Source organism: Oncorhynchus nerka, linkage group LG13 (assembly GCF_034236695.1).
Source record: "Oncorhynchus nerka isolate Pitt River linkage group LG13, Oner_Uvic_2.0, whole genome shotgun sequence".
Taxonomy (NCBI): domain Eukaryota; kingdom Metazoa; phylum Chordata; class Actinopteri; order Salmoniformes; family Salmonidae; genus Oncorhynchus; species Oncorhynchus nerka.
The window spans coordinates 36,279,699-36,294,239 of record NC_088408.1 but is presented as its reverse complement, the minus strand read 5'-3'; the positions used below and the strand labels follow the sequence as shown (position 1 = coordinate 36,294,239).

At 41.6% G+C, this 14,541-nt stretch overlaps 1 protein-coding gene across 2 annotated transcripts in view; it reads right to left on the bottom strand.

Annotated features, from left to right (window-relative positions):
• Positions 1–14,541, bottom strand: part of nkain2 (sodium/potassium transporting ATPase interacting 2) — a 179,133-nt gene that overhangs the window by 13,795 nt on the left and 150,797 nt on the right. For both annotated transcript variants that reach the window (XM_029676846.2, XM_065026367.1), the window contains exon 5: positions 2,243–2,303. In XM_029676846.2, coding sequence (XP_029532706.1) covers positions 2,243–2,303 — 61 coding nt within the window. The remainder of the gene's footprint in view (positions 1–2,242; positions 2,304–14,541) is intronic.

Below are 14,541 nucleotides of genomic sequence, written 5' to 3'. Positions count from 1 at the left end.
GAAACAAAGAACTTTCTTCCGAAACTCGTCAGTCTATTCTTGTTCGGAGAAATTAAGGCTATTCCATGCGAGAAATTGCCAAGAAACTGAAGATCTCGTACCATGCTGTGTACTACTCCCTTCACAGAACAGCAGAAACTGGCTTTAACTAGAATAGAAAGAGGAGTGGGAGGCTCCGGTGCACAGCTGAGCAAGAAGACAGGTACATTAGAGTGTCTAGTTTGAGAAACAGACATCTCACAAGTCCTCAACTGGCAGCTTCATTAAATAGTACCCACAAAACACCAGTCTCAACATCAACAGTGGAGAGGCGACTCCGGGATGCTGGCCTTCTAGGCAGAGTTGCAAAGAAAAAGCCATATCTCAGACTGGCCAATAAAAATAAAATATTAAGATGGGCAAAATAACATACACTGGACAGAGGAATTCTGCCTAGAAGGCCAGCATCCCAGAGTCATCTCTCTACTGTTGACGTTGAGACTGGTGTTTTGCGTGTATTTTTTAATGAAGCTGCCACGTGAGTCCTTGTGAGGAGTCTGTTTCTCGAACTAGACACTAATGTACTTGTCCTCTTGCTCAGTTGTGCACCGGGGCCTCCCACTCCTCTTTCTATTCTGGTTAGGGCCAGTTTGTGCTGTTCTGTGAAGGGAGTAGTATACAGCGTTGTACAAGATCTTCAGTTTCTTGGCAATTTCTCGCATGGAATAGCCTTCATTTCTCAGAACAAGAATAGACTGATGAGTTTCAGAAGAAAGTTATTTGTTTCTGGCCATTTTGAGCCTGTAATCGAACCCACAAATGCTGATGCTCCAGATACACAACTAGTCTAAAGAAGGCCAGTTTTATTGCTTCTTTAATCAGGACAACAGTTTTCAGCTGTGCTAACATAATTGCAAAAGTGTTTTCTAATGATCAATTAGCCTTTTAAAATGATAAACTTGGATTAGCTAACACAACATGCCATTGGAACACAGGAGTGATGGTTGCTGATAATGGTCCTCTGTACACCTATGTAGATATTCCATACAACAATTGCCATTTCCAGCTACAATAGTCATTTACCACATTAACAATGTCAACACTGTATTTCTGATCAATTTGACGTTCTTTTAATGGACAAAAAAATGTGCTTTTCTTTCAGAAACAAGGACATTTCTAAGTGACCCCAACATTTTGAACGGTACTGCAGTCAAAAATGTTCTAAAACGATAGAGAAGGCATGTACAGTGTGCAATGATGTACAATCGCCTCATGTGATCCCCCCCCCCCCCTCTCGGACCCCCCCTCTCTCTTTCTCGCTCTCTATCCCCTCTCGTTCCTTCTTTCTCTTTATGGCTGCTGCTTGGTGACAAATGTTGCAAATGGAGAGAATGCAAGAGAGATTGCTAAAAACTAAATGGTATTGATCTAGGATGCCGGGGTGGTTGGCAAATGCATTCTTTCCAGCACATACTATGTTTCCAAATCAAGACGGGTAACAAGGAGAACTAGCACATGTCTTGGCGCAATCAATATTCATTTCTAAATGACCATAACACAAAAAGTAATTCCTGTCCCAATATATGTTTTGCTTTCTAATCTTGTGAAAAAGAGGCAGTGGCCAAAGGAAATAATTCATGCATCTTGGAGCAAGGCAATTGGACTTTTAAATGTAAACGTTTGCTGGAGCATTAAACTTGGCTAAATCTAAAGATCCTACCAGAAGAGTAATGTCCATGCCAATGCTCGGTTATTAGAGTAAATGAAGTACTCTGTCAATGCAGGAATACAGAGAGGTCAGCCTTGAGCCAGACATACTGTATATATTTACCTGGACGTAAAATAACTAGTTATATATTATATCATGGAGCGAGTCCAGGAAAATGGCTCATTAGTACTGTCGTAGCAAAACATCAGTAACTGGAGTTATGTGATTGGTCAGGTAAAGCTTATGCCACATTCAAGTCATGTCGGAAACTCTGAAATGTGCGACTTGATACTCTTTGTAGAAACATGACACCTGAGTTTCCCACTTGGGAATTATCAGAATCAAACAACACACAAATAACTTGTATTCATTTGAGATTTAACTCTGAGTTTCCGACATGACGTGAACGGGGCAACTGAGGCACATGAGGTGAGATGGCACTGAGTCATCATTATAACAAGCAAAGGGAAATTATAATCGCCTTTAAATGTGTGACCGTAGGAATCAGGTATATTTCTCCTAGATCTACAATATTCGTTGAAAGGCAATACTCACAGCTGTCTTCCTCTTCTGAGATGAGCTTCACCACATAACAGGCATAGATGAACCCAACAAGCTGCAAAAGAGAAATGAAGAAAGTTAAGTTAGTCTGCAGTTGTGAGTTGTGACATTTCACAGTGAGAAAGAGACTAATTAGAATACCACAATCAGTGGAGGAAACATAGATTTTTGTGTCCATGCCTTCAAGAGCTGCAGAGAGCTACAAAATAATATTGGTGGGAAGAGATGAGCCACCAGTGATACAAAATGGGAACAAGATAGAGATCAGAAGAGCATCTCCAAGTGGAAAACATTCTGTGCTGAGGAAACAGGTGTTAGCATCTAATCTAATACCATCTAACGCTATCTGTGTTGAGGGAACAGGTGTTAGTACAACATATAATGCATCACTCTGCTCTAGGAAACGGGTCACATAGAGAGGAAGAGAGACGACAACGGAAAAAGAGAGAAAAAATAAACCCTGCATCGCCAATGGAAAAACATAGTTTATAAAGAGACATTCCACCCCCCAAAAAGTTTTTTTAAATGGTCGGGGGCTAATCATGTGGGCTTGGCGGTTCTTAATAAGTCTGTGTTTAAAATGAGTCACCTAATATAATGATTAAGTGGATTAAGTTTAACAATAGAAAGCCAGGCGAACATAGGAAATGTCATTGAAGGCTTAGCCAAAGTACAACACAGTAGTATAGTAGATATCCCTGCTCTTGGCACTAACACACCTCAGAACAACACAACCATATTACTTTCTTTCCCCGCTCTTCCTTAGGCCTGTAATTTCATAGACCAGGAATTGGAGGCCTCTGATTGGATTGCGTGATACAAATGCTGGGGGTCAGGCTGAGGTCAGCGTGTAAGTGGAGAGGAATGGACATTCTCAATGTAACAGAGGATTCAGTTAGACAGGAGGCCATGCACGAGACAGCACTATAGATACCCATGTGGATAATGGGTGTGCCGTCCTCATATTCAGGCGCTGTCTGGAGTCTACCAGCAGTGTGTACATTGAGATTCATCATAGTGGCCCCTACCATGATGGAGAGTTTAGCCAGCATGGTTTTCTTTATAATCTGTGTTTATCGTTTAATCAGATCATTGAACTAAAATGCATAAAGACATAATAAGCTATTTTGTATTTCATTTCTACCCCGCCTTGCCCGATAAACAGACACAGTTATAAATCTGAGCAACCACAGATTTAAAATTCCAGAAATATTTCAAGGTCTTGCCCTCATTTACTCTAAATAATGTGGCGCTCCCTTCCTCCCCCTCTCCCCCTGCTCTGTCTCTGTAGCTGGCTGGGAGCACAGGCCAACACTCACACAGATGCAATACATCTCCAGACTGGGCCATTTGCATAATACTGTGCCCTGATGTGAAGGACACATGCCACACACGATCTGGGCCCCGCCACTCACACAATACACTGCACACTTTACCCATTAGGAGCACTGAGAAGGTGAGACAAAGGAGCTGTTTTTTGTTTGTCGCATGGGCGTTATTATCAGACTGAAACACAAGACACACACACACACACACACACACACACACACACACACACACACACACACACACACACACACACACACACACACACACACACACACACACACACACACACACACAAAGCTCCTCTGATTACCCAATGGCATCTCATTTTGAACCGTGTCACAGGGCGTAAACCTAATTTGTCTCCTGTAAATAGAGAAGGGTATTCTTATGATAAAGGCTCCTTTATACACAAAACGTTCTACTCCGTAGGAAATACCACTGTGACGATGACTCCCGATGATGGTAGGTTAAAATGAGATTCTATACATCTGAATAATACATGCAGAGTTACTGAGGAAACCATTAATAATTGAGAATAAGTCTGGGAGCATGATTGATCTCACCGCAAGTATTATGAAGCCGCGTCTCCTCAGAATAAACACAGACACACAACACCGCCATTCTCTATTGTCTGGGTGGGAGTCAGACACACGTCTCTACTACATAGCTTCATAACCATCACTTTCAAAAAAGCAGCTTTGTCCAGTTGACTTTGAATATGACTGATTGCATTACTGTTCAAAGGCTGATTGAATCAGGAGCCTTATAAATGAATAGTCTCCTATGTTGTGCAGCTGATAGCCACGACACTGAATGTGTGGCATGTTTTGCACGGGTGCGATAGCGATCGCATGTTGGCCTTATTATAGTTGGAGGGTGCTGTTGCATGCATGGATCACATGCACATCACTGCTCAAAGGTCAAGGAGTGTTGAGGCAGAGGACACTTTCAATCTATGTGCAGCACTTGTGAAATCCAACTGGCATGACAATGCAATGTACTGTAATAGGAGAGTGGTTTCAAAACGGTCCCATTCATTCTGAATGCACCAATTCAGCCACGGAGAAATTGACTAGAAACATTCTCCAGCATTAGAAATATTTTGACAGAAAAAAAAGGGTTTCATATTGGTTGTTAGAAATCAAATTCATACTATGGCTATTGCATTTTGGAAACTAGATAAGGCCAGACAAAATTGATTCACTGTTTAACGTATTTTCCCCCCAGAAAAGTGAGGCAAGCGAGCGAAAAAAATTATAAAAAAGGAATAAGGAATAACAGTACTAGGCTATATGGACATGAACAACAGGTGAAATATTCAATTTCAGACTGATTTTCAGATTATTTGTAATGATTATCGTACAATCTTTAATCATAGTACAATCTTTAATCATAAAAAATGTTGTTTATAACATGCACAATAAGAAGCATCAATCTACATTTGAAGTAGGAAGTTCACATACACCTTGGCCAAATACATTTCAACTCAGTTTTTCACAATTCTGACATTTAATCCTAGTAAAAGTTCCCAGTCTTAGGTCAGTTAGGATCACCACTGTATTTTAAGAATGTGATATGTCAGAATAATAGTAGAGCAAATGATTTATTTCAGCTTTTATTTCTTTCATCACATTCCCAGTAGGTCAGAAGTTTACATACGCTCAATGTGAATTTGGTAGCATTGCCTTTAAATAGTTCAACTTGGGTCAAACGTTTCGGGGAGCCTTCCACAAGCTTCCCACAATAAGTTGAGTGAATTTTGGCCCATTCCTCCTGACAGAGCTGGTGTAACTGAGTCAGGTTTGTAGGCCTCCTTGCTCGCACACTCGAGCAAGTTCTGCCCACAAATTTTCTATGGGATTGAGGTCAGGGCTTTGTGATGGCCACTCCAATACCTTGACTTTGTTGTCCTTAAGCCATTTTGCCACAACTTTGGAAGTATGCTTGGGGTCTTGTCCATTTTAAAGTCCCATTTGCGACCAAGCTTTAACTTTCTGACGGATGTCTTGAGATGTTGCTTCAATATATCCACATAATTTGCCTACCTCATGATGCCATTTATTTTGTGAAGTGCACCAGTCCCTCCTGCAGCAAAGCACCCCCACAACCCCGTGCTTCACGGTTGGGATGGTGTTCTTTGGCTTGCAAGCCTACCCCTTTTTTCTCCAAACATAACGATGGTCATTATGGCCAAACAGTTCTATTTTTGCTTCATCAGACCAGAGGACATTTCTCCAAAAAGTTCGATCTTTGTCCGCATGTGCAATTGCAAACCGTAGTCTGGCTTTTTTATGACGGTTTTGTAGCAGTGGCTTCTTCCTTGCTGAGCGGCCTTTCAGGTTATGTCGATATAGGACTCGTTTTTACTGTGGATATAGATACTTTTGTACCTGTTTCCTCCAGCATCTTCACAAGGTCCTTTGCTTCACAAGGTCCTTTGCTTCACAAGGTCCTTTGCTAGGATTGATTTACACTTTTCGCACCAAAGTATGTTCATCTCTAGGAGACAGAACGCGTCTCCTTCCTGAGCGGTATGACGGCTGCGTGGTCCCATGGTGTTTATACTTGCGTACTATTGTTTGTACAGATGAACGTGGTACCTTAAGGCGTTTGGAAATTGCTCCCAAGGATGAACCAGACTTGTGGAGGTCTACAATTTTTTTTCTGAGGTCTTGGCTGATTTCTTTTGAAGCTTCTAACGCCATGACATCATTTTTTTTTTAATTTTCCAAGCTGTTTAAAGGCACAGTTAACTTAGTGTATGTAAACTTCTGACCCACTGGAATTGTGATACAGTGAATTATAAGTGAAATAATCTGTCTGTAAACAATTGTTGGAAAAATCTTATGTATACAGTTGTGTACACAGTTGAATTCAGAAGTTTACATACACTTAGGTTGGAGTCATTAAAACTTGTTTTTCAACCACTCCACAAATTTCTTGTTAACTTGTTATGGCTGGGGGCAGTATTGAGTAGCTTGGATGAATAAGGTGCCCAGAGTAAACTGTCTGCTACTCAGGCCCAGTTGCTAATATATGCATATTATTAGTAGATTTGACACTCTAAATTTTCTAAAACTGTTTGAATGATGTCTGTGTGTATAACAGAACTCATATGGCAGGCAAAAACCTGAGAAAAATCCAACCAGGAAGTGGGAAATCTGAGGTTTGTAGTTTTTCAACTCTTGGCCTATCCAATACACAGTGTCTATGGGGTCATATTGCACTTCCTAAGGCTTCCACTAGATTTCAACAGTCTTTAGAACCTTGTTTGATGCTTCTACTGTGAAGTGGGGGCGAATGAGAGGGGAATGAGTCAGAGGTCTGCCAGAGAGGCATGAGCTGACCACACGCATTCACGTGATAGTTAGCTTGAGTTCCATTGCAATTCTACAGACAAAGGAACATTATTGAAGATTTATGTTAAAAACATCCTAATAATTGATTCTATACATCGTTTGACATGTTTCTACGGACTGTAACGGAACTTTTTGACTTTGGATTATTGGGCTAAACGCGTGAACAAAAAGGAGGTATTTGGACATAAATGATGGACATTATCGAACAAATCAAACATTTATTGTGGAACTGGGATTCCTGGGAGTGCATTCTGATGAAGATCATTCAAGGTAAGTGCATTTTTATAATGCTATTTCTGACTTCTGTTGACTACACAACATGGCGGATATCTGTTTGGGTTGTTTTGGTCTCTGAGTGCTGTACTCAGATTATTGCATGGTGTGCTTTTTCGGTAAAGCTTTTTTGAAATCTGACACAGTGGTTGCATTATTAAGGAGAAGTGTATCTATAATTCCATGCATAATAGTTGTATCTTTTATCAATGTTTATTATGAGTATTTCTGTAAATTGATGTGGCTCTCTGCAAAATCACTGGATGTTTTGGAACTACTGAACATAACGTGTCGATGTATACTGAGTTTCTTTATATAAATATGAACTTTATCAAACAAAACATACATGTATTGTGTAACATGAAGTCCTATGAGTGTCATCTGATGAAGATCATCAAAGGTCAGTGATTCATTTATCTCTATTTCTGCTTTTTGTGACTCCTGTCTTTGGCTGGAAAAATGGCTGTGTTTTTCTGTGACTAGGCACTCACCTAACATAATCATTTGGTTTGTTTTCGTCGTAAAGCCTTTTTGAAATCGGACACTGTGATGGGATTAACAAGAAGTGTTTATTTAAAATGGTGTAAAATACTTATCCCCAGTTAGCGGAATCTCAGCCCAAAGAGGTTTAACAAACTATAGTTTTGGCAAGTCGGTAGGACACAATACATTTTTGTCTGTAAATTGTAAAATTAAAAAGTAAAATTGCCAGGAAACAAGTGTTGGACAATTTTTCCAACAATTTTTCCCTCCCCTCAGCAGCTTCCACTGCTATACAAAGTCTACAGATGTGAGCATGCTACTGCATGTGTTGAAATCCTGGATCTGGGCTTTTCACCTACCCCTGCATCTCACTTCCAACACCTCACATCTGACTATCTATAGTATTATAATCAGATATTTTACTTCACCCAACCATGTTAGAGATCGGCAGGGAAAATACAACTTCAAAGGTCCTTCATACAATTATTGATGTGGAGGACATTTCCCAGCTAACCTATTTCCTCATAAAAAGTGGGCACAATCCTGTAGTTTAATCCATTTTCAGGTGCTGATGTGGCATCACTCAACCTATTTCTGTCTCAGTGTAGACTCCCATTTCAAACTGTGAGCGGCTCACTTTGTGCAAAAGGTAATTCACATGTCCTTGACCCCATCCTCCTGTGTTCCTTGGCTCGCTGCGGGTGACTTTGCTCCTTAGCGTTTATAGACGGGGCAGAGCTGCGTACCATGCCAACAACTGGTTATTTGCAGCCACATCTCACAGCTTGCACCAGCAAACAGACTTTCAGTGGAACCTTAGCTTTTTACTGGGGTTGCATCCCCAGGAAATGGAAGCAAGCTACAACACATCAAGGGCAAACATCTAAGTACATTGACTCCATTAAACCTTTTAAATAGGACAACTGCTGGCATACAGACTCTTGTAAAACCAGACCTGGCTCAGGGAAATGCTGATTGTATATATTTTGGGGCATTTACAGAGTACGCTAAAGGTTCAATGTGTGTTTTATTACTCATCACAATAAAGCCAAATGGCATTTCAGCAGTTCCTATAAAATGGTGCTTTCTGTTGGCTACATATCAGAGCGGTTGGGGGTAGATGCTGTGGATGGCAAGCTGATGCATCACTCTAAATGAGGTACTGCATACACTGTGGGTAATACTGCACAAGCAGGTTGAGGACTTGTGAAAGCCTTGCTGAAATGTTTCCCTAGTATTTAACCCCATACCGAGAAGAAAAAAGACTGGAGAACATTTGGAAAATGGGCCCTGAGCAATGCATTCAGGATTCATGATAATTCAATGATGGCAAAGCATTACCCCTCACACATTCACAACCATCAAAGACAGTTTAATCTGCACAGTATGCAGTAAGAAATGGGCGGCAGGTAGCCTAGTGGTTAGAGCGTTGGGCCACTGAACAAGGCAGTTAATCCACTGTTCCTGGTAGGCTGTCGTTGTAAATAAGAGTTTGTTCTTAACTGACTTGACTAGTTAAATAAAAAAAAGAACCCAGTAATGCTACTGTTATTCTAATGTAAGACTACATTCAATAGTGCATTCCCAAGTGAATGTCTCCTAGTGTAACTTTTTATATATTGACACATCAGTGTATATCATTGTTTGACAGTGAATTTTTGAATCCTTAAAAAATAAGATATCGAAGAATTCATTAGGTTCCATTTAATGTAGACAGAACTTTCAGACTTTCAGCTGTGAGCTGGGCCCATTCTTTGGGTGTAATTAAAATAAACCTCTGTGTCTTCAATAATCTGCTAACCTTAGAGCAGAAAGCAATTCAGTTCTCTTCATTCTAATCCTCCTTGGGCGACCTACCGGGCTCTTCATCTGAATTAGTCTCCCTACAGAAGGAGGAGAGGCTCCACAGCAAAGACCTCCTGAGCTTGTGCTGTGTGAGTTCCACATAGGCGTTGGTCTTGTTAGGTAGCTAAATTAACCGTTTACTTCCTTAATCATGGCCAAGGGCCAAGCTCATTGACTTCTCTATTGAGTCTTCGGCTGGTGGGCATCATTTTGTAAGAGGAGAGGAGGAAAAATGGTCAAAGGAAAGATTTATATACTATAGGCTGTAGTGTAAATCATTGTACATAATGAAGGAGGAGAGCACCCTATTCCATATATAGTGCACTACTTTTGACCAGCCCCTGATCAAAAGTAATGGACTATAGGGAATAGGGTGCCATTTGGGAAACAGACACGCTCCTTTCCTCATTTGTGTGATTAGAAATACATTGTAATCAATACGAGTGGTTTCAATAATCAAACACTTGTAATTGAAAAAGTGAAAATTCAAATGAGGATGCTAAAAATGTCAAACCTCTCCAATAATAAGTGAGACAAATTTTCTTGCTGAATCATTCATGCTCTCTAACGAGTTAACGTCTTGAATCATTGGCCGCAGTTTGCCAGAAAGAAGACGAGAGGATGAATAGAAAAGAAACTGGCCTGAAAGAGTTTTGAGAAATTGAAACATGACATATTTGAAGTAAGAAGATATTTCACAAAGTAAGGAGAGATTCCAAAAAACCCGATCATTCTGTCACAGTGCAAATGTTCCGGAAGCCCTAAAATATTCACCTTTTTACTCTCAAAGAAGCCCGACGGTAAGTACACATGGCTCTATGTGGCAGAAAATGTATCTTGCCCTGTACACCAGACAAAACAATAAGCCAAATGCAAAGCTTTGGAAAACTAGCACAATGCAAATTAAAGTAAAATGACTAAGCAACAGGCAATCAATTTTAAGGCGCTAGATAAAAAAAATACATGAATATGAAGGATTATTCAACATTAGTCTGAATCTCTTGCCCAAACCTGGTAATGTAATTATGAAATATGCACATTTAGCAGAATCACTGAATGTTGAAAGAGTAGGTGGTTTAAACACATCAACTCTACTGAAAGGTCACATGTATTAAGTCATTCCCTGAAGAAATCATTGATAATGATCTTTAACAATATTATATGCCCTGTATGGCTACCCTGATATTTCTAGGGAATCCAAAGAGATAAATCAATGCATTGTACTGAGAGAGCTCTTTTACTCCCGGATAGCTGTTGCATTGTCCCAGTGGTACCAAATGATCAGAAATGAGACAGAAGTCTTCTTTTCCTGTGAGGATACTGTGATTCCTCAACGACATTCATCAGACCCAATTTTCCACTTTCACAATTGAGAAGGCACTTAACCATAGAGGAGAATGAGTCACTTTTTGACATAGCAATGTTACAGCACAATAAACACACGGGTGGTGCTTCCCTCTCACTCTACTCTCTCCTCAAACACACAGAGATGCTTGTGAAGTGTTTGACCATTATTTCCCTCTTACAGTTTCCCATTTCCTTTATACCTCAGAGAGAGAGACATGTTTAAAGTCCCACCAGCCAGGCTAACATGCCATGGCCAGATAGGATTGAATTGAGAAATCGCTTCCATTATCGCATATTTCTATTCACTGTGCACTCCTGTTGACAAAGAGTCAAGATTGAAACGAGAACCCTTCGACTCTGTTCAATAGGCTGGTTACGTGACGTGGATGTTGCACGCATGTTGACTGACAGAAGGTTAAGGTGGAATGACCTTTACTGGGTTTGCACTGCTTGGTAACACTACCCACACAGGAAAGGACTATTTGTTCTCATTGTCACCGGTCAGGGTTACAGGTATGGGTCTCGAGTAGACCGTTAAAGGTACATTCCATATCCTTCTATCTATATTGATGCTGCGTCCACTCATACCCACACACGACTACAGTATTAAATTGATGGAAGTGACCCAAGGTGGGTTAGCTAATGTGTTTTACCGCAGGCAAAGCATCTCAACATAGACAACTCTGCTTAATTGGTTCTGGTCTTATTGGCTAACCTTATTGGCTTTGTAGAGATACTTTCCTTCACTTGATAATCATTCATTATGTGGCCCTTAGCTCCCATATCCATTGTCCAGGGATTGATTGCTTGCTGTAAAAGCCAACTCTGAGCTAGGAGCATAATTGCTCTTTGTTTACTATAATGCATTCAGACATCTCCCCATTGATCTAGGCCAAAATACTGTTTGAATACCAAGCCGAACTAGCCTTTGTAATGTACTGAGCCCTGATAGCCTTGAGTAGATGCTTGCTTTGTATTCTAAGCGTCAACTCTCCAAATTAATGGCAAGCCAGCTAATATCGGTCTGCCAAGAAGATGGTAAAGCTGATGGTAGTTTTGACCTCTATGCAAAGAGGGGAACGCAAACAAATTCTTTGCAAGGTAGTGGGAGATGCTCAATATCGGTATAATTCTAATGGTAAAGTCTGATGCACCCATGTGAAGGTTGATAGATTTTATTTATAGATGTTTTATTTATAGATTTACTCCTAAATATGAGGGTCATGGTGAAAAATTGGGAGGTCATAAGTCACTTGGTGTACGGCCTGCGTGACTTCCTGATAATTGGTTTTGTGACCTCCCGAAGCCCTCACGGAGTGAGTAATGGCCATTTTATAACACGTCAGAGATATTTTCTTTCCCTGACGAGGCATAACGGATTGAAGTGAAAGGTGCTCTCCTGACAAACGCTGTGATAGACAACGGGATTTAAAGATCAACACGGTGGGAAGAGAGGAGAGAAGGGTGGGAAGAGAGGAGATTGAAGAGAGAGCAGGACTTGTGTTAAGCACTGGAGGGATAACACAGGAAGTGTGTGACAGAGGCAGGGTCAAACGCCTTCTTAACACTAGCTGAATATCTCAACATAATTCAACACATTAAGAACATGTGTCAGCACACTGTCGTCGCCATTTTTCATACACCGAAAGCGGAGAGCTTACAATTAATCTGCCCCTTGTCAAGACATACGCGGCTGAGCTGAACGTCTCTACAGTGTATCCTACACGTCACAATGATAGACAGCTATTTCTTATTACTCTGACAATGTTGTTTCGTGACCGAGGCTGTAGGCTGCTACTAACACAGTGTCAGTGTGTCACTACAACGCTGTACCACGGACAAAACTTTAAGATTGAAAAATGGGATGGCAGTTGAGGTCTTTAAGACCAGCGTTTCTACGCATGTGTGTGTGTGTGTGGGGGGGCAGCCCCAGCCCCAGCCCTAGCCCCAGCCCCTGCAGCGTCAGTGCAGTGCTAGCTCGCCTTTTTTGTCCACTGGTAACAATCACCTCAGTGGTGTGGAGGGAGACTGATCATCTCCAGCTCTGTGATATGGGACGTCGTCGGCGTTGGGAGCAAAAGGCTCCCGCAATTAAAGCAGCTGAATGAAACACTGCTCGCAGCTCACAGGGTCTCATCAAGCGGCGTCCCATGTCGTTTCTGACATGTGAAAAATAGGCGCCCGGTTTCGCCCTCCCTCGCCGTTGATCTCGCTCTCGCTCTCTGGCTTATCAGATGAGATGCTCCGACACTTCAGAGATCCCGACAATATCAGCTCCCCTGTCACTCAAGACAGGCCCACGCCGTTACTCATTCAGCCACAACAACAAGCCCATCTCACAGAGAGTGGAGAACGAAGAGACACACAGAGAAACAGGCTTCGAATAAGAAGAGAGACAGACATGGGGAAAGGGGCCTGAGATTGATACTGAAGCCTCTGTGATAACGTTGTGAGCCAGACTGACAGATGTCTCGTGAATGATTTGCCGAGCATGACTCTGTTTCAACACAACAATTAGTCGAAGATCGCAATTCCGTGCGGCCATGGTCTCTGTGTGCCTTTAGGGCCTAACATTTAATGAGGCCAATTGATTCACTTCCCTCAAGGTGTTGGCCACTGTCAAAACTGATCCATTTTATTACAGACATTCACTATTCACAGAACTGATAGATAAAAAAATGTCTTTCTATACATGCACAGGCGTGAAACACGTGTAGTCTTTGGCGAAGAGAAATTGATTGTCGAAAGAAGCGGAAATTGGAGCGAAGCACCTATCCTGGCTTAATGAATTGGATTCATCTATCAATGTGGACTTTGCTTTTTTGTTTAATTTGACATTGAAAGACTTGGATGAGGAAAAGCAAAGTGTTTTTCCATCGTCGGTGCATCAGAGGAGCAGATTCCTTCGCCATAAATGATACCTCCTCCAATCCTCTTAAAATTACTTCTGACCAAATTGGCTTAGTGTTTGCTTCATATTTCCCAGAGAGCCCAGTCACCGGGTCTTCAATAGTGATTTCTCTAAAGATACGCATCTTTCCATTCTGTTATCTTTTTTGAACAATAGCCATTGAAATGAACATTGAAGGCAGTGGGAGAGTGTCACGTTGGTATAAAGGGATCGGGAGACAGGCGCAGGAATGCGTAATAGGGTTTTTTATTGACCCAAATTACAGCGCGCCATGTAAAGGCATGGGGACGAAGACCAAACAAACACGTATACACAACACAGGGTTGAAACCCAAAACAAAAGATCGAGGAGTACCTCGAGTAAATGCACCGGGGCGAGACCCGTAACATACATGCACACAGTGATTCCACACGGGACGAAACCTGTAATCATCTGCACAATACAAATGGCAAGAAAGCCCAAACACAGTACAGGTACTCACACGACCAACGGACATTGTAACAATAAATCGACGAGGCAATGGTGAACAAAGGGCACACTTATACAATTACTAATCAAACAAGGGCACTGCGTTCATCCACCTCTAGCCTGCTCGCCTCCCTACCACTGAGGAAGTACAGTTCCCGCTCAGCCCAGTCAAAACTGTTCGCTGCTCTGGCCCCCCAATGGTGGAACAAACTCCCTCACAACGCCAGGACAGCGGAGTCAATCACCACCTTCCGGAGACACCTGAAACCCCACCTCTT